At 36.9% G+C, this 24,735-nt stretch overlaps 3 protein-coding genes and 1 long non-coding RNA gene across 5 annotated transcripts; 2 read left to right on the forward strand and 2 right to left on the reverse strand.

Moving 5' to 3' along the window:
- Positions 1 to 899: 899 nt before the first annotated feature.
- LOC113297342 (eukaryotic translation initiation factor 3 subunit B-like) lies at positions 900 to 5,058 on the forward strand. Its single transcript, XM_026545774.1, has 11 exons — positions 900 to 1,186; positions 1,286 to 1,526; positions 1,738 to 1,884; positions 2,334 to 2,462; positions 2,611 to 2,739; positions 2,831 to 2,914; positions 3,004 to 3,128; positions 3,228 to 3,426; positions 3,505 to 4,037; positions 4,208 to 4,316; positions 4,405 to 5,058. Exons 1-11 carry the CDS (start codon positions 1,065 to 1,067, stop codon positions 4,747 to 4,749), a joined length of 2,163 nt encoding a protein of 720 aa, XP_026401559.1. The 5' UTR covers positions 900 to 1,064; the 3' UTR covers positions 4,750 to 5,058.
- Positions 5,059 to 5,640: 582 nt separating this feature from the next.
- On the reverse strand, positions 5,641 to 8,411 carry LOC113297344 (sister chromatid cohesion protein DCC1-like). Of its 2 annotated transcripts, none has more exons than XM_026545776.1 (4): positions 8,135 to 8,411; positions 7,059 to 8,012; positions 6,724 to 6,871; positions 5,641 to 5,893 (listed from the first exon to the last, which is right to left on the reverse strand). In XM_026545776.1, the coding sequence occupies exons 1-3, from the start codon at positions 8,305 to 8,307 to the stop codon at positions 6,769 to 6,771; spliced, it is 1,230 nt and encodes a 409-aa protein (XP_026401561.1). In that variant the 5' UTR covers positions 8,308 to 8,411; the 3' UTR covers positions 5,641 to 5,893; positions 6,724 to 6,768. The 2 variants fall into 2 exon arrangements, with proteins under 2 accessions (XP_026401561.1, XP_026401562.1); XM_026545777.1 differs by having other exon boundaries at positions 7,059 to 7,982; positions 8,135 to 8,402.
- Positions 8,412 to 8,460: 49 nt separating this feature from the next.
- On the forward strand, positions 8,461 to 15,439 carry LOC113297343 (phosphoacetylglucosamine mutase-like). Its single transcript, XM_026545775.1, has 8 exons — positions 8,461 to 8,897; positions 12,317 to 12,436; positions 12,537 to 12,679; positions 12,784 to 13,032; positions 13,202 to 13,602; positions 13,695 to 13,870; positions 14,712 to 14,808; positions 15,094 to 15,439. The coding sequence occupies exons 1-8, from the start codon at positions 8,574 to 8,576 to the stop codon at positions 15,246 to 15,248; spliced, it is 1,665 nt and encodes a 554-aa protein (XP_026401560.1). The 5' UTR covers positions 8,461 to 8,573; the 3' UTR covers positions 15,249 to 15,439.
- A 4,994-nt stretch (positions 15,440 to 20,433) lies between these two features.
- Positions 20,434 to 22,604, reverse strand: LOC113297347. Its single transcript, XR_003333455.1, has 3 exons — positions 22,207 to 22,604; positions 20,621 to 20,768; positions 20,434 to 20,493 (listed from the first exon to the last, which is right to left on the reverse strand). It is a non-coding gene; the product is annotated as an uncharacterized LOC113297347 (long non-coding RNA).
- Between the last annotated feature and the right edge of the window lie 2,131 nt (positions 22,605 to 24,735).

Raw genomic sequence — 24,735 nt, forward strand, 5'->3', positions numbered from 1 at the left:
ATGGAGGTTTTGGACGTACAGTGCAATGTTCGGTTACCTAGGATAAAATGGTAGGTAACCGAACTTTGAACTTGACAATTTATTTGAGTACATCTTGTGTGTTCGGTTAGTTCGCAAACTTCAACGCAACCAAGTTCCCAACCGAACTTCAGGTTAAAAGTAACCTAGTGTTAGAAGTTCGGTTGGTTCGCAAACTTCAACATATTTTGCGAATCAACCGAACTGGGCTTATAGGTAGAGTTCTGTTACAAAGAAAACTTAATAATTTTGCGAACGAACCGAACTTATGGACTTGTATTGTTCTAATACAAGGAGTTCGGTTAAAAGTATTTTTTTTGCGAATCAACCGAACTTTGATTTCAGTTAAGAAAAAAATAATTTGTGATAACCGAACTTTTTACTGAAAAAAAAATCCATTAAACCTCTCCGCAACTTCCATTTTCAACTCATTTTGATGATTAGTTCTCATTTATTCAACCAAAAACGAATGGCAAGTAATGGGTTTGTGAGAATATCTTTGTTAATGTTTTAAATTAAGATATATATATATATATAGTGGTGGTGGTGGTAATCGGTGGTTGTTGGTGGTGATAATTGGAGGTGGTGGTGGTGGTAATCGGCGGTGGTGGGCGGTGGTGGTAATCAGTGGTTGTTGTTGTTGTTGGTGGTAATAGACGGTGGTGGGTGGTGGTGGTAATCGGTGGTTGGTGGTGGTGGTAATCGGCGGTGGTGGGAGGTGGTGGTGAGAGGAGGTGGTGGTTATATACATATATAGAGAGAGGTGGTTATTATGTTGGTTTTAAATTAAATTAGGTTAAGGATAGATTAGTCATTTCAATATTCTAGGTTAAGGAAGGTGGCCTAATAAGACCATGGTCCCAAAAAAAACCACCGGACCTAAAAAATCATTCCAAAAGAATTATATCTTCAGAAACCCTAGCTAGCACCAAATTTTATTCTCTATCTATCCTCATACAGTCATACTCTATCTCTCCTTCTTCCCTACAGGGTTTTGATTAGGGTTTGAGATTCACCGCAGTAGCTTTCTTCTGAACAAGTCAAACATGGTGGAAGGTATGTCGATGACAGACATTGAAGCTTTTGGAAATAGACTTGGAATTGATATTAGACAAGTTGATCTAGATTCGATTCAGTTACCACCTGGTGAAGATTTTGGTATTCCAAGGTAAATCCCTTTTAACCCCTGATTTTGTTTGTTGATTTTTCTTTTCTCATGCTTAGAGATGGATTTTAATGTTTTTTTTTTGTTTATATTTCATTTCAGCGACGATGAAGAAAAACTCCGCCAGGAAGATAGTTTAGAGTTTGAATCAGGATTTGGTAATATAATGGTTGTTGATAATCTTCCAGTAGTTCCTCCTGAGAAATATGATAAGTTGGAAGGCGTTGTTAAAAAGATTTACAGTCAGATTGGTGTTATTAAGGAAGATGGGTTATGGATGCCTGTTAATCCTGAAACACAGAAAACTCTAGGTTATTGTCACATCGAATATAATACTCCTCAGGTATTTTCTCTTACTCGATGTTGATTTATTAATGAAACCTAGATTGGTTCAATTATTAACTGTATACCTAGATCCCCCAATATTTTTCAACTTGGGGGAACTTGATTTAGTTGAGATCAAGTTGTCTTTTAATGTACCTATTCTGTAATTTTTCCCTAAAATTTGTAATTGTAAATATAATGTGGCTCTTTACTCACTTTCATTGTTACAGGAAGCTGAGCTTGCCAAGGAGAGGACTCATGGCTACAAATTGGACAAAGCCCATATATTTGCAGTCAACTTATTTGATGATTTCGACAAATTCATGAAAGTTCCCGATGAATGGGCTCCACCTGAAATTAAGCCATATGCACCCGGGGTACCTCTTTTTAAACCGTTTCTAAATGTTAAATTAAACCAAAGGAAAATTTAATTATAGTCTATATAGATCTCTGAAATTCAGATATTTTATTTACGTAGAAGTCTAAATTTCCGGGAATACATATTATAAATTTAGACCTAATTATGTATGTGGTTTTAGTCTCTTTGTTTTTTTGGTTGTTATGAAATAATAAGTCCAACTTTTACAGCTTCTTCCACCATGAAGCTTTTTATTTTAAGCAGTTGTACAACAGAATGGTTTTCATATGTTATTTTTTATTACACAGATTTCCAGCTATTACTCCTTGTAGGTGTGAATTATTACTTGAGCTGTATCATCTAAATGATGATTTAGTGTGTTTGGTGTTGTACCATTGGTCTAGTTCTATATTGTTGCTTTTTTATAGTTAATTTCCCTTACTCAAATATCTGCATGTTCGATTACAGGAAAATCTACAACAATGGTTGACTGATGAAAAAGCACGTGATCAGTTTGTTATACGTGCACATCATGATACTGAAGTCTTTTGGAACGATCCCAGGCAATCCATGCCCGTTCCAGTTTATCGCCGTCAAGTAAATATAACAATCTTTTGCACATTACTTTTAATATCTAGTTGTATATCTCGTTGTACATAGTTTGATAACATACTGTGCTATTCCAGTAACTGGGAGGTCTGGTAACTTCATTTTTAAGTAATATGTTTTTCTTTTTGGCTTGCAGTACTGGACTGAGAGTTTTGTTCAGTGGTCTCCACTTGGGACATACTTAGCCACTGTTCACCGACAAGGTGCTGCAGTGTGGGGTGGTGCGGCCACCTTTGATCGCCTTTCACGATATGCCCATCCACAGGTTATATCCTTGTCAAGTTGTACATTCTTTTCATCTTTGCTTTTTTCTTTTTCTTTTCTGCGTTTAGTAATATTGATATTGTCGATTGCAGGTTAAGCTCATAGATTTCTCTCCCGGGGAAAAATATTTGGTTACATATAGCAGTCATGAACCTAGCAACCCTCGTGATACGCATGTGAGCAGCCTCACTTTGCATCTATTCTATATGTTTTTATTTTCCTTGATATCAAGCATCTCTGAAGTGTTGTGTTCTTTATGCTCTAGAGGGTTATCTTGAACATTTTTGATGTACGATCCGGTAAAGTAATGCGAGATTTCAAGGGAAGCGCTGATGAGTTTGCAACTGGTGGAACCGGTGGTGTATCGGGAGTCTCATGGCCCGTTTTTAGGTGATTTATCCTTCTGTGTTATTGTGGTACTTCAAGTAACCATGGGAAAGGTTGACAAATGACTAATTAATATTTTTCTTTTTATCTTTTACTATTCAGATGGGGTGGTGGAACAGACGATAAGTATTTTGCCAAACTTGGAAAGAATGTCATCTCTGTATATGAGACAGAGACTTTCACTCTTATTGATAAGAAGTCTTTGAAGGTTGAAAATGTGCTCGACTTCAGCTGGTCACCTGCTGATCCCATCATTGCTCTCTTTGTTCCTGAACTAGGTGGAGGCAACCAACCCGCTAGAGTGAGTACTGAAGTTCTTAATGTATATTCCATATCTCCGCTTCTACTTAAATTATTCTAATGCGCCTTTTATATGCAGGTGAGTCTTTTTCAAATTCCCGGTAAAGAGGAACTCAGGCAGAAGAATCTCTTCAGTGTCAGTGATTGCAAAATGTACTGGCAAAGCAATGGAGAATACCTTGCAGTTAAGGTTGACAGGTATACCAAAACCAAGAAAAGTACGTATACTGGTTTTGAGCTTTTCCGAATCAAAGAAAGAGACATTCCTATTGAGGTTCTCGAGCTGGAGAACAAAAATGATAAGATCATGGCTTTTGCTTGGGAGCCTAAAGGACATAGATTTGCTGTTATCCATGGAGAATCTTCCAGGACAGATATTAGCTTTTACTCGATGCGAACTGCTACAAATACTGGGCGTGTCTCAAAGCTCACAACGCTAAAAGGAAAGAATGCAAATGCGCTATATTGGTCACCTTCTGGCCGTTTCATACTTCTTGCTGGGTTGAAACATCTCAATGGACAGTTGGAATTCTACAATGTTGATGAGCTTGAAACCATGGCCACTGGGGAACATTTTATGGCAACAGAAATCGAATGGGATCCCACTGGAAGGTACCGACAGCTTAATAAAATTATTTAATTGTATTCCTACCCTTCTCTATAGTATGCGGATTATCTCTTTAGTGGATATTAGCCTATTAGGGCATAATTCCATTTCCTCTTTTTGGTACATATAGCGGATGAGAATTATAATTTCCTCTTGGATTCTGGCATATGTGCAGATATGTCGCAACTGCTGTTACTTCCATTCATGAAATGGAAAACGGGTTCAACATCTGGTCTTTCAATGGAAAGCTACTGTACAGGCACTCAAGGGATCATTTCTATCAGGTAAAATATATCTTTATTGTTTATGTTCTTCCAATGCTGTACCCAGCTGAACCCTGAAACCTAATTGTGTATAACTTTTCTATCTCAGTTTTTGTGGCGCCCAAGGCCACCATCTTTGTTGACTGCTGAAAAAGAAGAAGAAATTGCTAAGAATCTCAAGAAATACAGCAAGAAATATGAGATTGAGGACCAAGATGTCAGTGCTCAATTGAGCGAGCAGGACAGAGAAAAACGAAGGAAGCTGCAAGAATCATGGGAATCTTGGATCATGAAATGGAAACAAATTCATGAAGAGGAGAAGTTAGAGAGGCAGCACTTAAGAGATGGTGAGGCTAGTGATGATGAGGAAGAATATGAAGCCAAAGAAGTCGAGGTCGAGGAAATTTTGGATGTTAAAGAAGAGATTATTCCATACGAGTTTGACCAAGAGTAGAGTTGAAATTCTTCTGGAAGTTTCTACGATTTACACCAGCGTTCAAAGGCCTTCTGGAAGTTTCTACGATTTACACCAGCGTTCAAAGGCTAAAACAGGAGAGCTCGTTAGGAATTGCGGGTTGTAGTCGGTGCCCTCGTGTGGGACCACGTTAAAGTGTTGTCTCTATGTTTTTTCTGGATATGATATTTCTTTATCAAACTGAAGATTTTGTTGGACTAAATAGATTTTGTTCAACTTTTGTATCTGAAATCTTGCATTGCTTGATTTTGATTTTCATTACTTAGTTTTGAACCCCCAATTTTGAGGAAGAGAAGGTGTGAATTCGATGATTGGTTGAAACCAAGATGCAAAATAAATTGATATACAAAAAGCTGTTACATGGCTAAGGGACAACGTTGAAAACACAGTTCAAGAAGCCAAGAAGTTCAAGAAGCCAAGAAAATCTTTAAAGATCTTCCTCAAAAAATTTATAATGAAAAAATATAATTCTAATGCTTTTTGATAAAAACGAAATTATAAATCTTATGTCCTATCTTTGCTAGTTAATATATTCATCTTTCCTTGTAAGAGCATCGGCCAAGCTTAAAATTGCAGTGGGCGAACTTTGATTCCTGCTGCCAGCTGGGTTTAGATAGCATATCTTATCATTTCTCTTTCTCCATATGTTCGGAAAAAAAGCAGAGAATAACCTTAGATAAAAATTATAATAAAAAAGTGTGCAATTGGAACATGAAAACTTGACGGAGCTGCTCATAGTTACTCGGTAGGAATGGAGTGGAAGAAGGGATCCAATGAGAGTAGATTAGAGGAATTGATACTGGTATCACTTACTGCACTAGCTCATGTCAGATATGAATCAACTTGGAAGTTCCTAGGTTACCAGATGAGTGGACTCAAAAAAAATTCTACCCATACTTTATTCCAACATAACAACTCCACAGATTCAGATTTTAGTAAAATAAATAGAAGTGAAAATACAACAATGAATGGTTAATGCAAGCTTTCTTTCCTGACAAGAAGAACAAAGACATTGAAAAACATCTAAATACTTGTCTGTTGAATGCTGACGAATTAATGACAAGCCTCTTCCTGTATACCTTCAACCTACAGTCCTGGTGAGTACTGCATAGGAAACGCGAACCTACAGAGAAGGTAGAAGTCATCAGGTAGTGAATGAACAAAGCAGGAGTTGAAATGTAAATCTTAACTAGCAAAAACCTAGATCTTGTGGAAAATAACGCCAACTGGAAACTGCAATTAGTCGTATGGATGAATTAGCTAACTAAGTTTATAAGCACCAAGTTCTTATTGAGGTTTGGGTTTTCAAAACTGTAATGCCCTACACATATAGTTTCTTAATTCTTTGTTTATTTAATAACGACAAGGCATGGAAGTATAGTTTAGCGTTTCATCGTTTGGGCTAGATAGTGCCCTTTGACTTGAACACTTGGCAAACTGCAAGTCTGAAATACTAGGTTGTATCACCAAGTTAATCAAAGACAGTCGGGTCTCAACAAGCACAGATTAATGAACTCAACTCAGTGAACTGTGATCAAAGAGTCAAACCGTTTTAGGTAGCTAACCATGGGTGAACCGGTACATCCTTCTGCATTACACTATAAAAATAGGTTACATTACTGTATTTCCAACTTAAATCCGACTGTTTAAGGACCAATTCATTTAACATGTCATAAACCTAGAGCAAAACTGAAATCCATCTGAATTTTCTTGGGCACAGAAATAAGTTCAGCAGCCATTATGCTTCAATTGTCTGAGTGTTACTACAATGTGAGTGTTACCAAAATAACATTGGACTCCGGAGGACAAACCTAGTACAGATACAATAAAGATACAAGACAAACAATAGTCTAATGTTGAACTAAACATGATCCATGGAGTATAAAACTAAAGATGATATATTCAAGGAATATGAATTTCCCATTTGAAAACAACTGGTCAAAGATCACTCACACTTAAAATATGATGAACCGAGACAACAAATGAAATCATTTGAGATTATCTTGCGCTGAAAATAAGTTCAGCCCCCGGCGTAGGTTGTGTTCTTCGAGTGTACTTGAGAAGCAAACCTTCGGCAGAGACACCTGGTACTCGTAAATCCCTGAAAGAAGATTAATAGATATACAATATGAATTGAAATTGCCATCCGAAAATGCTAAATGCAAAGAGATTTACTAGAAGCCTAGAAATCTCCAATTATTTATAATGTCTTAATCTTAGTGATACAAAGTACTATCTATTTTAGATAGAAAAATTGAGATAGAGAACAGGAGAGAATTGAAGCAAACCTGATGTAAGGATGAAGATCTTTCATTTCCCACTTTTGTTTCTCTCGAAAGAGGGCAGCAAATCGGTCAGCAGGAGTGAGAGGTAAAGAAGAGACACTAAACGCACGGACCCATGTTTCGACTCCAAGTTTTTCTACCAAAACTTCCCCTTCCAACATCTCAAAATCTGCACACATCCTAGCTGGAATCTTCTGTACCCATTCCTCCATAAATCTGTCCATCTTCATTTTCCCTTCTTTCAAAACACCTTTTGCAAAATGGACGCAGATCCTCTTCTCATCCAGTCTCCAAACACATTTGCCTTCCATATCCGTATCCAATTTATTTCCATAAACCTCCAAATTATGTAGCGAAATTCTACGCGAAAACCCATCCGACTCCAGCACGCTCGAAATTTCATCTTCATTAAGTGAAGTCAAATTCCACCCAAACAACACAGAATTGTGCAAAAGCATACTTAAAACAACATCTATATACTCATCATCAACAATTCTCCAATACCCATTAATCTCAACAGCTGAAAGTGCTTTTAACTCGGCTCTCAATTCTTCATCACTTGCTTGAACCTTAGCAACCAAATCTTCCCATCTATACAATCCCATTTTCCCTCTTTCCAAATACTCCTCTTCTTCCATAGGATCCACAGAATCCTCCTCAGATCTGTAAGGATTCTCCATTAACAGTGACTTTAGTTTCCCTAACCTAGGGGCAATCTCAACTAGCTCCATATTTCCAGAAGCCAATTTGAGCACTTGAGCCGCCTTACATGAGTCCCCCTTTTCCCCATTTTCATCAGTAAATTCAGAATTTTCAAATGGAGGAATTAGAAAGATAGAATTAGAGTTACCGACAAATTTGATCGCGTACGTTGTAGATGAAGTACACAGTACTGCTTCTTCATCACATTCTCCTCTTACAGTTACTCTACAAAAGAACACACACAAAACCCTAAAACTTCAAAAAAAAAAAAAAAAAAAGTTCAAAATCGATAAACACATAACATAAGTGGGCAACCAGAAACTGCAATTGAAATTTTAAAATTCTAGATTGGTGTTTTAATGGTTATATGTATTTACCTTTGATGTAGAATGTGAGGGAGAAGCTTTTCATCGACTTCCAGAAGGAGAAGATCTTCATGAGGACCAAATGAAGGGTGATAAGAAATAGGCATAGATGAATTAGGTTTCAGATTTATGATTCCCTCTGCTCCACCACCACCACTTCCACTCTTGCCTGGATCTTCTTCCATCTCTTACTTCCTATCGTCTCTCTACTCTCTCTCACTCTTCTTTCAGTATCAATTTTCCCGCGCTTTCAATCTAGATTGGGACCACAGCCCCGAGTATTTTGTTTAAGTGTCAAATCCTAGGGTGCCCCTGAGTTACATTTCGAGGGTACTGAATAACAAGGTGCAAGAGCTTATGCCCAAATCTAGAGAGACAAGTCTGAAGACTCTGAACAACTATCACTTTGATCATCAAAATTTCAACCTCTCTTTCGCTCTCTCTGTGTACGATGGATGAACATCAAAAAGGAATGCTGTTAGAATGTGCATCAAAATATCCAGTTCCAAAGGGTGTGAAGATATCATATGGAACTGCTGGATTTAGAGCAGATGCATCAATTTTATCATCAACTGTATTTAGAGTTGGGATATTAGCAGCTCTGAGATCATTGAAAACTAAATCTGTAATTGGATTGATGATTACTGCTTCACATAATCAGATTTCAGATAATGGTGTTAAAATTGCTGATCCAAGTGGTGGTATGTTGACACAAGATTGGGAACCTTTTGCTGATTTACTTGCTAATGCTCCTGATCCACAAAATCTTGTTAAGGTCAGCTGCTAATGTTGTTTCTTTTGATGATTCTGTATTGTGGATTTTATCACTTTTGCTTTTGTGCTAAGGATTGAACTTGATAGTGGTAGTAGTCTTATCACAGACAAAATAATAAATTAGATACACATGAAACCTAAAATGATGATTGATTTTCAGTATTTTGTAGAAATTAATCTTTGCATCCCCCCTTATTGAAGAGAAATTTAAGATAAAAGCTTTCTTTTATTATTGAGATCCCATTTCCTACTGTATGAGCTAAATCATCCTTTCCTTCTCTATTTAGGCCATAATAAACAGTGCGAAAAGTTAATGGAACTAGGGATTATCCCACTACTTGACATCTCATATAATAACTGCAGGGCTTCTTCAAACCTGCCTATTTCATAGAGGCATGTCATGGACATTGGATATGTTTTAAAATCAGGTATAGGTCTTTTAGCTTCATACATCGAAAGATAATCCAAGCATCACTAACCATCTCCATGTTCATATAACCACGGATCAGTGCAGAGAATGTAACAATGGTTGGCTCACAACCATCTTCTACCATTTTATTGAAAAATTCCAGAGCTTCCCAATTTGTTTCTTCTTGAAGAAGTGGACAACTAACGGTGTATATACATGGACTGTCGGACCGATACCTTCCTCTTTCATTTAAGGCTTCATCCACCTTACCTGCTCTAGTAAACCATGAATAAAACTTCCGTAAATATATTGATCAAGTTTAGATCTTTCTTCCCCTACTTCATCTACCATAGCTAGAGCTTCATCTAGCCTCCCCGCACGGCAAAGAGCCCTATTGCCAGCGAATAGCTAAGAGGCTTGCTAAACCCACTCTTGCATAAATCTTCCTTGCATTTTTGAGCGTCTGATACTTTTCCTACTTGACACAGACAATTAAGATAGATTTCAACCAGTTCTTTGTCTGGCACATATTTTGCCCTGATGAAGTTTCCAAGGAGCCTTTTCTTCTCATTTCCAAATAGACGTTTCTCATGTGTTTAAATCTTTTCCAGATCCAGCTAATTTTATGACCATGTTATAGGTCTCTGCAGTGTGGCTATAATCAGACTGCGAACCCACCCATGGAAAGAAACTGAATGCAGCATGTTATAGGGCAATGGCGAAGAGCATCACGAACAAGCTCTGGAGTGAACTGAATAGTGTGTTTCTCCAGAGCTTCTTGGACCAGTGGATGTAGTTGGGTAGGTTTTAAAGTGCAACAGGATTCTGTGGGCTGACATATATGAACGACATGTTGGTACTTGGTAGCTACATCGAGAGACTGGTAATTGGTGGGTAGATATACTGAACCATTTTCTTGATTGCAAATGGCTCTCCAGATCTGCTTCACCTTCTCAGCTGTCTTTATGTCTCCTTTTCTCTCAGATGAGGCTATTTCTAAATGAAACATTTCATCAGAGATGTTCATTTTTGAGATCCTCATTTTGTTCAAAAGCTCAAGATCCTTATTTGTTCTTGCAGCCTTACAGAACTCCTTAAAGAAAATCAAATAGAATTTTAGAGTGGGTTTCACACTTTTATCCTTCATATAATTAAAGTTTCCTGTGCTCCGGTGACATGGTTATGCTGCACATGACCTGTGATCAAAGCTGTAAATGCAACAATATCCAGTTCAACTCCGTTCTCCAACATCTCCCTGTAAAGTTTGCAAGCTCTTTTATACTGATTCGATCTTAAAACATGTTCTATTAGCTCGGTAAAAATCGAAAAGGTAGGAAGATATCCAGATTCTTTCATTCCAGTAAACTTTTCAGAGCCATCCTCAAACTTATTATATCATTTCCAATTAGTCGAACAGCTGAGAGTTTCCTGATCGTGATAAGCAATTAGAAACTTTTTATACAAATTCATATCAACCTCCATATTCATAAATACCATTGTAGAACTCCAAGGCAATATCAGCCTTTCCAGCACCACACAATGTATGAACGATCAATTTATAGGTCCTTCCATCAGGTTCACAGCCAGATTTCCTCAAACTCCCAAAAACATGTAAACGTCTTCCAATCAGATTCACTTTCCCATAACTAGAAATGAGAATGGTCCATGTTTTGATATCTTTTGAACATAATTCCATCTTCATTTCTTTTACCAATTTAATTAATCAGGCCAAATTGTTTCGCTTCTCCAGCAGTGTATAACATAGTGTTGTAAGGACTCACATCATTTATAATAGATTCTCTTAACTGGGTTTCCAAAGACTCCCTTGGGCTCTAATGGTTCTTCAATTGTGTGCAACTGCTGGATGCATATGTTGAAACTTCCTAAATTAGCATCAGAAATCTACTACTAGTTAATACTTTCTTAAGACACTTTTTTTTTGGTAGAGTATTAAGACACTATTAAGTGTAAGAATCTAGGTAAAAAGAGGCGTCTTCTCTAATAACTTTCCATCTTAGAGGTGTGACTTTGACTATGTACCCATATTTTCTCCGAGGTCTATCAACACCGTCGACTTCTCAATAACTCAAATGAGCGCTGCCGAAAGCATTACTTGTTCTAGGACCCCAAACTCTGCTGCTTATCCCTTTTTTTTTCCTTCAAAAACCCCTAGAACAGCAAGTAGTATTAAGTCACAAACAGTTAGATGTTATGGTTGTGGCTTTGAGTAAAGATGGATTGCCTTGTGCATGTGGGGAGTCGGCAGTGTTTTCAGGGTTTCACATTGCAAATTGATTGCTTCAAAAAAGAAAAGATAAGGTGCCTTAAATAAGTCGTAGACATAAAGAGCCACATGAAGATGGATGGATATAATTGAACTCTGAAACTGACGATCAAAATTCAATGATATCCCATGTCATACGCCGTAACTAAAAGTTAGTTATTTATCTAAAGTTTCGATCTAAAAACTCTTTCACATATCCAGCTAACGGTTTCTCCCGTATGAAAGTTCAATGTCCAACTACTACTACTTTTTTTTTGTTTTTTTTTTACTTGCTTCATCAGGACTTGCAGATTTAGAAAAAGAACAGTAGCAACCTGAGGTTTGATGTCCCCACTAGGGTTACACGTTCATGCTAGCGAGCCCAACTTAACCATTTGCATAGTGTTTGTTATATTTTAGTTAGTTAGTGACTCAATTCATCGCCATCTTTTGTACTTCTCGTTGTTTTTGCTTGCAGCATTGAAATGGGCTAACTCGATGTTCGATTCATTTCAGCCTTTATTAAAGCTTGAGAGTTGAGTGTGAGGCAGTGGATTAGTTAATTGCGATTATCATTTGTTTGCTAGAGTTGAGATAGTACCATCGATGTTTTTCCTACATTTCTATGTTTTTTATTAACATCCCTTGAGTTTCAAGTATATCAGTGAGATTTCAATTTGTTTTGAAATGTTAGAACTCCAATCATTTCTTTAACTGACTAATGATTACTGTTTGATTGCTCCACCAGTTGATCTCAGAGTTCGCAAAGAAAGAGAACATTTCCTTTGGAGGAGTTTATTCTGCAGAGGTTCTCTTGGGAAGAGACACAAGACCAAGTGGTGAATCTCTTCTTGAAGCTGCAAGACATGTATGGCCTATTTCATATCGTTCATCATGAACTTTGTAGTATATTACTTTGTTTTATTTTTTCATACATGATACTATTCACCGATGCTAATTGACTGCAGGGAATTAATTCTGTAGTTGGCGCAGTAGCAACTGATATGGGAATTCTTACTACACCACAACTCCATTGGATGGTTCGCTATAGAAATAAGGGCAAAAGTTCGTTAGAATCTGATTATTTCACACAACTCTCCAACGCTTTTAGGTTAGTGTTACATAGCATTTACATAACATTTCTCTTTTTTCTGATTCCAAATTTCTTATCAAATTACAGATTTTCAAGCTTTAATTGTTTCATTCTGAGTGCAGGTGCCTAATGAATTATATACCCAGGGAAATGACCACATCTGAAATGGATGAATTGATTGTAGACGGAGCTAATGGAGTAGGTGGAGAAAAACTCGAAGTGGTCAAAAAAACTTTGAGCAGTTTGGTGATTCAGATCCGTAATTCGGGTAGGGAAGGAGAAGGTGTTCTAAACCAAGGAGTTGGTGCTGATTTCGTGCAGAAGGAGAAGATTGTACCATCTGGATTTGGTCAGATTGATGTGGGAAAGAGGTTAGCTATCCAAATATCCATTCATTCCATCACTTTAAAGCACTTCTCTTTCTAAGTCAAAACTTAGTTTAGTTTGCCTGGACTGCAACAACTTACCAACGAATGTACACGGTGGAGATTGATCCAATTACCTAGGTGCTAACTGATTAGTTTCTTTCTAGTGTTTCAGGTGTGCCAGTTTAGATGGAGATGCTGATCGGTTTGTTTATTTCCACGTGCTACCTGGGAGTAACAACAAGATTGAACTTGTTGATGGAGATAAGATACTATCACTTTTTGCTTTATTCATCAAGCAGCAATTGGCTATTTTAAACAAGGAAGATGGTCATCAGGTACACCTTGGCATTGTTCAGACAGCCTATGCAAATGGGGCATCCACAGATTACCTTAAGAAGTTGGGTCTAGAAGTTGCACTTACCCCAACAGGTGTGAAATATTTGCATGAGAAGGCTTGCGAGTATGATATCGGAATATATTTTGAAGCAAATGGACATGGAACAATCTTGTTCTCTGCAAGTTTCTTATCTTGGTTGGAAAATAGAAATAAAGAGATTGCTTCTTCATCTGATGGTTTACTTCTTATATACGCCCAAGCTACATAGAGAGGTATTTCTGTACTGCGATTTCTAAATGCTAATATTCTTTGTTTTCCCCTTAATCAGGTTTAGAACAGCAACTTTCTGTTAAGAGGCTATTGGCAGTTAGTGAATTGATCAATCAGGCAGTTGGGGATGCTTTGAGTGGGGTGCTTCTGGTGGAGGTCATCTTACGGCATATGGGATGGTCCATCCAGAGGTGGAATGAGCTTTATCAGGACCTACCCAGTAGGCAACTTAAGGTCTGTGAATTAATTAATCTCTAACTTGATGTAACTTATATTGCCGTTTTTGTAGCCTGTCGAATCTTAATGAAATTCATTGTGAAGTTCGCATTATTAGCTTTTGTGTTTGCTCATGAGAAGGAAAGTAAATTTTTGTTTTCCATAACTTTTAGTCTAAGAAGTAGGAACAACACAGTGGATGGTGAGTTGGGAACATTCTGTTATGGTGTTCCTTATAAGAATTCTGAACTACCCTCTTCTCTCGGTTATTTACCATGGCCGAGTAGCGTACTAGTTTTGCCAAAGTATAATCAGAACAAGTAAACCTGCTTTACTGTGGCACACATTTGCATAGTAGCTATTGTAAGTGAGATGGAGTCCAATTGGAGAAATGGAACTTGTAGCACAATCAGGCTTTTCAGGGACATTTTATGCTGCTAATTTCTCACTTTTTATCTATCCCACCTCTAGTGATCTGCAATACCTACAACCTGAAAATCGAAGTCAATAATTAGGTGAACGAGTGTCTTTTTTTTCATTATGGAAAATGTATCAAATATGATCCTTTTCTTTAAGATCTCATTATTCTACTCTTTCTCATGACTCATGAGTAAATTATATCATCATAAAACTGATTTGGATTTTTCTTTTTTTTTTTTTTTTAAATTGTTTATAGTTTTGATTTGCAACATTCCAACCTTTACATGTAGTAACAAACCAAATTCATTTTTAGATGAAAGAGTATAATACGATTGAACATATGTTAAAGTGTAAATGTCTTTGTATCTTTCACCAGTATATTGATGCATTATAACTCACGGTCCAAGTTATCTAATTTACATCCGTCTATAAATTTCAGGTTAAAGTCATGGACAGAACTGCGGTTGTTACAGCAAATGCAGAAACTGGGGTAGTGAAACCTACAGGTCTTCAAGAAGCAATAAACTGTGAAGTTGGTAAGTGCATGCATTAAGTTGGCCCTAATTATGTTTTGCAGTTGGTTTGTTGGTTGATTGGTTCCTTGTTCATGCTAATTATATTTCAGGAGTCTAAAATTCACAGATAATTTTTAACAACCGAGTTCCAGTTTTCAAATTATTTAGCTTATTTTTGAAAAAGAGATGCAGTATATGAGATACTTAACATTTAGGATTTGTGCATCAGAGCGACAGAAAAGAAGAAGGTATCGGTACAGACCATCTAAATGTTTGGCGATATGACTTTATCTTTTCTATTTGCAGCTAAGTACACTATGAGAAGATCATTTGTACGGCCATCAGGTACTGAGGACGTCATACGTGTATATGCAGAGGCATCAACACAAGAAGAAGCTGATAACTTGGCTAAATCTGTTGCCCAGCATGTGGATCATTTTCTTGGATTTGGCAGCAGCTAATTTTTGTCAGTTCAAACTCATTTGTTTTACGAAAGTATTGTTTCTTGATATCTAGTATGTAGGTGTACGAGGTATGTTGTACTAAAAGTTAAACCATGCCAACTTTGGGACTCTATCTTGATTCTAGTGATTTGCAATATAATTGGTTTTTGTATCTTAAGGGAACTTAAAATGCAGCTTTTGCCTGGGTATTCAGCATGACTATTTCTAGTTTGCCTTGGCTTGGATAAACTCAGCTTAGATCGTTTATGGAAGGAAGGTACAAGTGAATTCTGAGAGACAAGGAGTGGCCGGAGGCATCACTGGCGAAGGCTTGTTAAATATGTACGTACCCATGTAAAAAGTGACCAACGAGAATTCAGTTGTAGCCTTGTAGGGTGGTAAACTAGTGTGTTGCCTTGTTGGTAAACTGGTTTGGTCTGTTTGAAATTCTTTCATCCACCTTCCACAAGTATGTTTTTATCTTCTTTATCTTTGTGAGAAAATGTTCTGAACTTTAATAGTATATTATTAGATTTTCAAAAACGGGCAGCACTTCAAAAACTTATTTCCATTAATCATCAACAAGAGATCAGCTAGAGATATGTATTGCTAGTTGTGTTTGAACTTTGATAAAACCTTTGAATCCATTAATTTATTCAACAAATTCATCCTGATGAAAACCCAAAGTGATTCATATGAGCAGTTACTATGGGCCCAACAAACTTGAAGTTTGTTGATTTTGCATCCATTATGGACTCAACAAACATGAAAAATGGATGTACGAACCAACAAATATGTTGGTTTGTTGAGTGAGATGGAACATGTAGCGCGCGCGTGATGGAAAGCCGGGCGAGCTTGGCACCAACGCTGGCGCCTGTCCTTGCACCGCGTGCTGTTATTTCATACGCCAACGTCTTTCCTAAAAGCACCGAGTTTTACATAAAAGCGCCTACGGCTGAATCTGGACGACTGAAAACTCTAGTGATCTAACGACTATAATTTTTGAGTTCTATAAATACTCCTCATTTCAATTCTCCATTCACACATTCTTCACTCTCAAATCATCTACAAAAATGCCTCCCAGAGTTTGTGGTGTTAGATTCACTCAACAAGAGGATTTAGCTATTTGTATAGCCTTTGTTTTTCACACACAAGATGCTGTCTTAAGTAATGTAGCCGAATCGACGTTGACTTTCTGACAGAAAGTTTATATAATGTTCACCGCTGAAACAGGGAACATTCATGGGCGTGATTCTCACTTATTGTCGCATCATTTTAGTTCAATTAGTAGGCATGTATTGGAGTTCATCACTTTACTAATGGAGAATCACAAAAATAAGCTCAACGGTGAAGCCGAACATGAAATGAAACCCAAAACTCTAGTGATGTGGCCAGTATCTCGCGACGGTCATCCTTTCGACTTCTATGCTTGTTTCAACATTCTTAGGGTGCTCAACAAATACGATCCTACATCGCCCTAGGAATTCTACCACCCGCCGAGAATTGATGCCTATGTAGTAGTTGTTTTAATCTAATGCATTTCTTTTATTCTCATGTATGATGTGGTTGTTCGATTAGAGCTGCAAACGGGCGGGTCGGGGCTGGCTTGTTACCAACCCGCGGGTTACGGGTTAATACTGTCCAAAGCTTGCGGGTTGAAATTCTTCACGGGTGGTCATTTCTCCAACCCGCGCCCGTCCCGGGTAAAGCTTGCGGGTTCACGGATTAGCCCGGCTTGTTTAATTAAAAATAAAATTATAATTTAATTAAGTTATTTTTTGACGAATTACAAGGATTAAACACAATTATTACAAGGATCAAACACAAATCCTTTCGAATCCTTCCCTATAACACCTAACTACTCCATTTTCAGCTCAACCCATCATTACTTCAACCGCAGCAAGAACTTAATTAAGTTAATTTTTAACAAATTACAAGGATCAAACACAATTATTACAAGGATCAAACACAAATCCTTTCGAATCCTTCCCTGTAACACCTAACACACGTTTAATTACTCCATTTTCAGCTAACCCATCATTACTTCAACCGCAGCAAGAACTCTTTACACAGTTGTGTTCTCTGCTCAAACTCAGACTCATGCAGATCAACCAATGACAATCTCCAACACTTCAATTCCATAACCTGCAACACCTTCAATTCCATAACCCGTGACACCAAGAACACTGCATCACCAACACCCAATAATCCCAACAGTAAATTAATCAAGTAATGATAGTGGATATGATTTAGAAAAATGCAAAAAGAACTTTATGTTTCCTGAAACAAAATTCCTTAGTCTTATCTTCAATACTCATTCTAAATCAACCAAAAACAAAATTCAATAAATCAGTTAACCAAAAATTTGAATCAAACTGAATCTAGTACTCGCATCATAGAAAACCCTTAATCAAACTAAAAAAAATAAAAAAAAAATCATCTTTCTTTAAGTATGTGAATTGCAACTAGAATCAACGAATAATAGTTTCAGAGGATAATCAAACCTCACTAGAGTCACAATAAACTATCAAAATCATATACTAGAGATACTGTAACCCTAAAAAATTGTTCTTCTCTCAGATCTATTATAATAGATTCTTCTTCTTACATACAAGAAGAGATAAAGAGATGAGAAAGAAAAAAAATCAAAACAGAAGAAAGATGCAGGTGGTGACTGGTGAGGAGGCGCATCACAGTAGGGAAGAGAAGACATTTGAGGAGAAGAAAGAAAAGAAAGAGGAAGAAGAAATGACCCGTCTGCTAGGGTTTTTTATCATTTTATATCTTAAACGTATGAATAGGATTAATCCTAGATGATCTGACGGTGGAAATTAAATAATACTTATTACTTATGGATTTTTGACGTGTTAACGGGTTAAACCCGCGGGTTTGCAGTCCGGTCCGGGCTAACCCGTTTTCCTACAAGCCGGCATTTCTCCAACCCTAACCCGACTTGTTTAGACACCAGCCGAGCCGGGTGCGGTTTTTTTATGGGTCGGGCCGGGTAAACCCGCAGGTTTTGGCTTGTTTGCCAGCTCTATGTTCGATGCAGTATGTTTTTATTTATGAGATTCATGGTGCAATGTTTAATCCAGGAAAAATTTAAATTACTTATGATATTGATGGTGCAAATGTGAAGAATCCACATGTCTGGTTTTGATAATCGTAATAACACAAAATAAACAGCAAACTAAATAACATAATACCATTGTGAATCGATTTGTCCTTCAACTTCAATCAGCCCACTCCACCAAAGAACACTTAGGACATTCCCAGAAATGCCTTCCATATGTGTCTTCTTCATAAGAAGTCCGCAAATGCATAAAAGTCTTGCAACCGGGATTTGAGCATCCGCTGATTCTCTGTGGACAATGTTTGTATTCGTGATCTCCATATCCACAATGCTTGCAGTGTAATAACTCATTCTTCAATTTGGCTTTAAGTTTGAAGTTTTTGCAGAGTGTTGCAATCTTTTCTTCTTCTTCTTCTTCTTCTTTTTTAATCTTCATAGCATCATCTAGCATATGTAGTTCCACTGGATAGTTGGGATCTTGACATTGCAAATACCTGAGCTTTTCCGGTTGTGATTCAATCACCATTCTGATGCGTGAACAACCTTCCCGCGGACACTTTGAATACATCCAAGGGCATTGTATAAGACTGTGGTTATCCATGAAACATAATGGACAAACCTCTTTTGCTTCGACACATAATATTTGCTTCGCTTTGTATTTAGAAAACATGGTGTATGTTGAGAAAGAAATTTGTTGGTTTGGTTGAGAATAAAACCTAGTGTTGTATTTATAACAAAAAATAGGCGTTGGTAATTCAAACGGGCGGTTTTAGTAAAGTCGCGCGGTTTTACTACAAACGCCAACGGCTCGATTTTCTTTCTCGACCTATAAATTCCATTCTTTTGATCTCAAAAATCACATCTTCTTCTTCTTCTTTTTAATCTCTCTCACTCTGCAGAAATGTCTGTTAGAAATCGTGGTCCCAAGTTTACTGAAGAAGAGGATATAACTATATGTAAAACATATTTTTTTCATAGGGTAATCACTGGTATGTGCTCTCAAGACGGTTCTTTTTGGAAGAACGTTTTTTCAATGTTCGTCTCACTGACGGGAAACCCAAGAAACCGAGATGCTCGTCGATTGTGTGATCGTTTTCAATCTATTAGGCTTGCACTCCAGCCATTTCTTGCTCTGGTAATGGAAATTGATCGAGAAAAGTTCATCGGTGTAACTGAAGAAGAAGTGATCCAAACATCTCTTCATAATTGGGAGGAAGCTCATGGTAAACCTTTTCGTTACGAAGCGTGTTTTAGAATTCTAAAAGATGGTCCATCTCAAGCACATCTGTCCTGCACTCGAATGCCTCTCTCGGTCTTTACAATGGAAGAAGATGTTACTCTTGTTCGATCTTGGTTACATCGTATGATCAGACCAATGAACAATGATTATTTCTAGGAAAGAGTATTGGGACATTTTGTAGCATAGCAGAACAAAACCATAAGAAACAGTAAGAGCCTAGAACTAAGAATTGCGTTCATCACTAAGGAAGTCAAACATTATACAGAAGTTTTGTGGATGGTTCACCATAGCAATTCTGGATTATCCAACGGAGAACTGGTGAGTATCTTACCTCTGTCCTCGTGGACTCAACTGGATCATAAATATCTGAACTTGTTGTTTATTTGTTATACAAAAAACCATCGCTCAGACCAAGTTTACTGAAGAAAGCGGAAGAGAGTTTAAGCATTTTGAATGCTATGAACTCTATAGAGAGAATGTCGCTAGATTTGATGTAGTTTAATATTATTTGCAAGTTCAAATTGTAATAAATTTCGCTTAATCTGGAGTGGAAATCTATTTTAAAATCTAAATATTTTCATTCATTGATATTACTGCCAATTCTTTTACAAGATATAAACTTAGAAAATAATAAAAAATACTAAACAACTTCAATAAAAATCAAGTACAAGTTTTGGCCTCCTGTTTATCTTCATTTGACGTATCTTCCATCCAACGCGCTCTTTGACAGTTTCGCCTTTGTTTCTGAATTTTTTGTTGTTAACTTTCAAAACTGGAGCTCTTCTTTGCATTTATGCGGAACGTATTCTTGGAGCAACTTCAAAAACTTGCATTTCCCTCTTATAATTTTAAATCTTTTTAAAACTCCCTCATGTCGTAGAAACAACAGCTTCAAGTTTTGCATCGCAAAAAAGTTTGATCGCCTTTTCAGCCATTTCACCAACAATAAACTAAAAAATTGAAATAGATTTTAGAAGATAAAATTCAAGAGAAGTGAATTTTTGTGCGAGTGAATTGTTTGAAGATGATAGCAATTTATAGAGGTTAAAAGTGAATTTTCAATTTTAAAAAAACTACCCGTTGGCGTTTTTGCTACAAACACCAGCGTTCTATGTTCGAGCGCCGTATTTATGCTTTGAACGCCAGCGCTTGTGCTTCCAACGCCGTCGGTTTTCTGCCAATGCCAACGTATGTCTCAAGTTCTGCGCTTGATGATCTGTTGCGACTGCAACAATAAAACAATAAAAGAAGATGTGAAGATGTTAGAAATAAATTTCTGGAAGGTAAATAAACACTCAATTGATAGCAAACATAGGACAGAGTCACGTGTTCAACACGTCGTCCTTAACACGATAGTTGACCGGTACGCCTCAAGAATGAGTGATGCTTATACCTTGTGGTCAAGTCGTATCCAGGATAAAACTTCCCAATGCAAGCACTGTTAGCACTACAGTACTTGTCCACTCTTACGAACTCAACAACAATGGTACAAAGAATGTAAAAAACCACACAGAGAGAGAGAGACGAAAAGAAGAGGATAGTAGCTCTTCTGGACACAAGTTAGAATGAAAAGGTCGAGTCTCTTTTATAGGCAGAAATGAGAGAGGCGCAGTAATGACAATTGATTCTCAATTAATTCCCTTCATAAAGCTAATTAAATTAAAACGAAAATAAAACAACCAATTTAATTTAATTTTCAAATCAAAATAAAGTTTAAAACGAAAAAAATATTTAAATTAATTAAGCCGGTCATTACTGCATGCATAAGAGTTTTGGTAAGCAAAATATATTGCGCCTGGTCAGACGCCCCCCATATTAAGACAAAATTTGATTTGATTTTCAAAATGTTTTAGGAATTAATTCAAAAGAATTATGACAAAAAAAAAGATAAGTCTTGGTTGATCTGTCCACGCCGGTAGCACGAGCCTTAAGCTCAAGCCTTAATGGAACCAAAAATATTTCGACCCACCCGTTTCACCCACATTGTTTTACTAACTATCCATAAAGGAATAACTATACAGTGGATATCCTCTTTAGTTATACCCAATGTGGGACTAATAGCCTGTTTGGATAGACAAATAAAAATAACTTTTTAACTTCTGAAAGTCAATAAATCGAAAGTTAGGATGACTGCCTTATTTTTAACCAACTTCTAGAAGCAAAGAAGCAGCTTCTAAACGAAGCAAAAAATCTGGACTTCTTGCTTCTCTCAGAAGTAGCTTCTTTGCTTCTCCTCGATCCCTGTACAATTAAGAGAAAAAATCTGCTTCATCTTCTTTTCGTATTCCCCATTTCATGACCTATAACTGTCTCTCTCTGTATGGTGTTGTTAGAGGTGATGAAACCGCATCAATCTCATCACGAATTTAAGGGAGAAAATATTCAATTTCTTTGATTGTGATGGTACTATATTAGATTTTTTCTCTATCAATCTGTTCGTCAAATTAACTGAAGAAATGGACCAAATATATTTACCGACAAATTTAAGGATCTAAATCTAAGCCCCTAAGCAATTAGTGATTATGAGTTGGGATAATTCAACCCATTGTCATGCCTGACACATCACAGATTTTGATGGAGCTGATTTTTAGTTTCATCACAAATCTGGTCAAATTCTTATTTTATTAGTACATGTACACCGTAACAATGAAATTCCTACTTACCAGTACGAAGCTTCTTGCCGTGATTCATTTCTTTTGTTCACGTTGAAGATGCAATTTTTGTGCCCATACTTCTTAATTCTTATTTTCTCATCAAAGATGTAATCTTTGTGCTTCACAGTTCTTATGTTCTCATCTTCTTCTTAATGTATGATTTTTATAACCATTGATTCGTTCCTCACTGATGCTATGATTTGTATAACCATTGATTCGTTCCTCACTGATAATGTTTTGATGGATCAAATAAACATTTTCTTTTAATTTCGACGAACAACTTTGTAAAACAACCAAAATATCTTGCTGTTAAGGAAGAACAAAAATATGTTCACTACATTGTGTAGTTTCCAAACGCAACTTATCAACTTATTTGCTTCTCAGAAGTACTTCTGAGAAGTCCAGAAGCAGAAGTTACTTCTCCTTCTGTATCCAAACAGGCTATAAATGTTCTATTTCATTCACTTTTGTTATAGGGAGGAGGCTTTTGGATCAAGGGAGAGGAAAACTCGTACTCCACTCACCTAACACAACTTTTTCAACACTTTTCAATGAGTTGGACAAAACTAACCTCGCACAAGACCCGTTCAAAACAAAAGACAAATTCCTTCTTTACTTCTTCTTCCTATCAACTGTGAAGGATACTCATAAACCCTAAAACCCCAATTTCATGTATGATTCATCTACTTAAAACCATCGGGATTGATTACACTTCATCACTGAAACTATATCTCAAAAAGGGTTGACGATAATAATGGATGATTATCTAGACTATATGAAGTTAGGAAACAATTTTCAAAGCCAAGGAAACCAAATTAAACATTTCGTGAATCTTTGTTTTTAAATGTGACGGAGTTTGCTGCAAGCAAAAGATTCTAGGCACTTAAGAAACAAAATCATGATTCTCTCGGCTTCCGCGTATCTTTTCAAAAAAAAAAAAAACCCAGTGTACAAAACCTTGGTTCGGTCGTACCAGAAAAAGAGAAACAAAATATTCACGTTTGTGATATGGAATGGGAATACCAAATTTCTCTACCATGTAGGTTATCATGGAACGAAATATTTCACTACTACTTGAATATAGGTGAAATAGAACATTTCACTGCCTTTTTGGTACCGGTGAACGTCTTAATACCGCACAATATAAATTAGTTGAGAAATATAATGAGCTAGACTATTAATTAAACAAAAGTTTCACTTCCATCTTAGAAGTTGCTTCTTAGACTACTCTATTCACTTCATATACTTCAGAATTCAGACTCATGAATGTTGGTGGTGCTAGCATGAAAATGCAATTGGGTACAGGGTCATAGGATGAGTTTATTAATTAAGCGAGAGAGTTGCAAATGGAACTATAGCTTAACATTCATGTTAAGTGTAAAATTAGTAAGACTAGACAATCAAAACCGAAAGAAAACAATGACAGTTAAATATTGTATTTCACAATCAATTGAGTGGAAGTGAAAGGTCGTGTTGCACTGTCACTGAGATGGAAGTGAACTGTTAGTTTCACCGCCACTTTACTTGTAGAGAAGTAAAGTATTTACAGTATGAAATCTGGACGTGAATGCTTCATTCCACTACCTCTGTTTCGAACGAGTGAAGCTCCCACATTTGATTAGAGATGTACGTCAAACATGGCTTATTGTCACATGGGTGAGTGACCCCATGAACGGAAACACCATCAAAGCTCCATGTGGTCTCAAGACCCGCTCATTTGATGCCATCAGAGTAAGTAAAAGACTCCGCAATAGTATTTTCCCATGGTGAAATTGGGAAGATATTTTAGCTCATCTTCTGACACACTGTCTATATGAACAATTGCAGGCGGAACTGAGAGCATTTTTTGACGTTCATGACTAAGAAGGAAGTTACCCAGGAGGAGTTCATTTGAAGATGACAGGACAAAATGTCACAGAGTTCGTCGGAGGGTCAAAGAATTTGGCCTTGACGAACGTTTGGATTTCAATGATAAAGTTTGCCAAACCTTGATAATTCCACAAGGTGAAAGGAGTTCTGATTATAATTGGATTTTTAAAGAGTATTTTGGTTGCTGTTGGTTAATGTTTATGTTTTGGTTGCTGAGTCGAGTCAAGTTACAGGGTATTTTGGTCAAAAGCGAGTTACTATCTAACTCATCTATGAATCAGTGAGTGAACTCTGATTCTTCCACTCCCTTGATCCAAAAGCCTCCTCCTTATAACAAAAGTGATTTCATTCAATCAGATGAAAATGAGTAAGAGCTCTTAAAGACCCAAAGGTTCTAAGTTCCATTCCCACCAAGACCATAAAATCAAAACATTAAAAATTCATTTTTTCCAACATGAGTAACCGCCCAATGCTTTACCATAATGGAAAAACCTATTTGGCCATCCACGGGGCTCAACAAAATTTTTCATTTAACCAGTGTCATAGGAATTGCCCAAAGGTATTGTCATTTCATTTTGTATCTTTTTTGCTTTTCTTTATTTGCCCAATCTATTCTAAAGAATCTGCGGCAACAAATCGCAGCGTCATACAATAAGTTTATATCATCAT

Source organism: Papaver somniferum, chromosome 7 (genome assembly GCF_003573695.1).
Source record: "Papaver somniferum cultivar HN1 chromosome 7, ASM357369v1, whole genome shotgun sequence".
Classification (NCBI taxonomy): domain Eukaryota; kingdom Viridiplantae; phylum Streptophyta; class Magnoliopsida; order Ranunculales; family Papaveraceae; genus Papaver; species Papaver somniferum.

What these genes read in the sequence shown, in the direction of transcription:
- LOC113297342 (XM_026545774.1), top strand. Translation starts at nt 1,065, where the DNA reads ATGGTGGAAGGTATGTCGATGACAGACATTGAAGCTTTTGGAAATAGA. An exon ending in CACGATATGCCCATCCACAG is followed by an intron (nt 2,740 to 2,830) that starts GTTATATCCTTG and finishes TGTCGATTGCAG; the next exon opens with GTTAAGCTCATAGATTTCTC. An exon ending in CAAGGGATCATTTCTATCAG is followed by an intron (nt 4,317 to 4,404) that starts GTAAAATATATC and finishes TTTCTATCTCAG; the next exon opens with TTTTTGTGGCGCCCAAGGCC.
- LOC113297344 (XM_026545776.1), bottom strand. Translation starts at nt 8,307, where the DNA reads ATGGAAGAAGATCCAGGCAAGAGTGGAAGTGGTGGTGGTGGAGCAGAG. An exon ending in CCTCACATTCTACATCAAAG is followed by an intron (nt 8,013 to 8,134) that starts GTAAATACATAT and finishes TTTTTTTTGAAG; the next exon opens with TTTTAGGGTTTTGTGTGTGT. An exon ending in GATCTTCATCCTTACATCAG is followed by an intron (nt 6,872 to 7,058) that starts GTTTGCTTCAAT and finishes ATCTTCTTTCAG; the next exon opens with GGATTTACGAGTACCAGGTG.
- LOC113297343 (XM_026545775.1), top strand. Translation starts at nt 8,574, where the DNA reads ATGGATGAACATCAAAAAGGAATGCTGTTAGAATGTGCATCAAAATAT. An exon ending in CAACTCTCCAACGCTTTTAG is followed by an intron (nt 12,680 to 12,783) that starts GTTAGTGTTACA and finishes TTCTGAGTGCAG; the next exon opens with GTGCCTAATGAATTATATAC. An exon ending in AGCAATAAACTGTGAAGTTG is followed by an intron (nt 14,809 to 15,093) that starts GTAAGTGCATGC and finishes TTCTATTTGCAG; the next exon opens with CTAAGTACACTATGAGAAGA.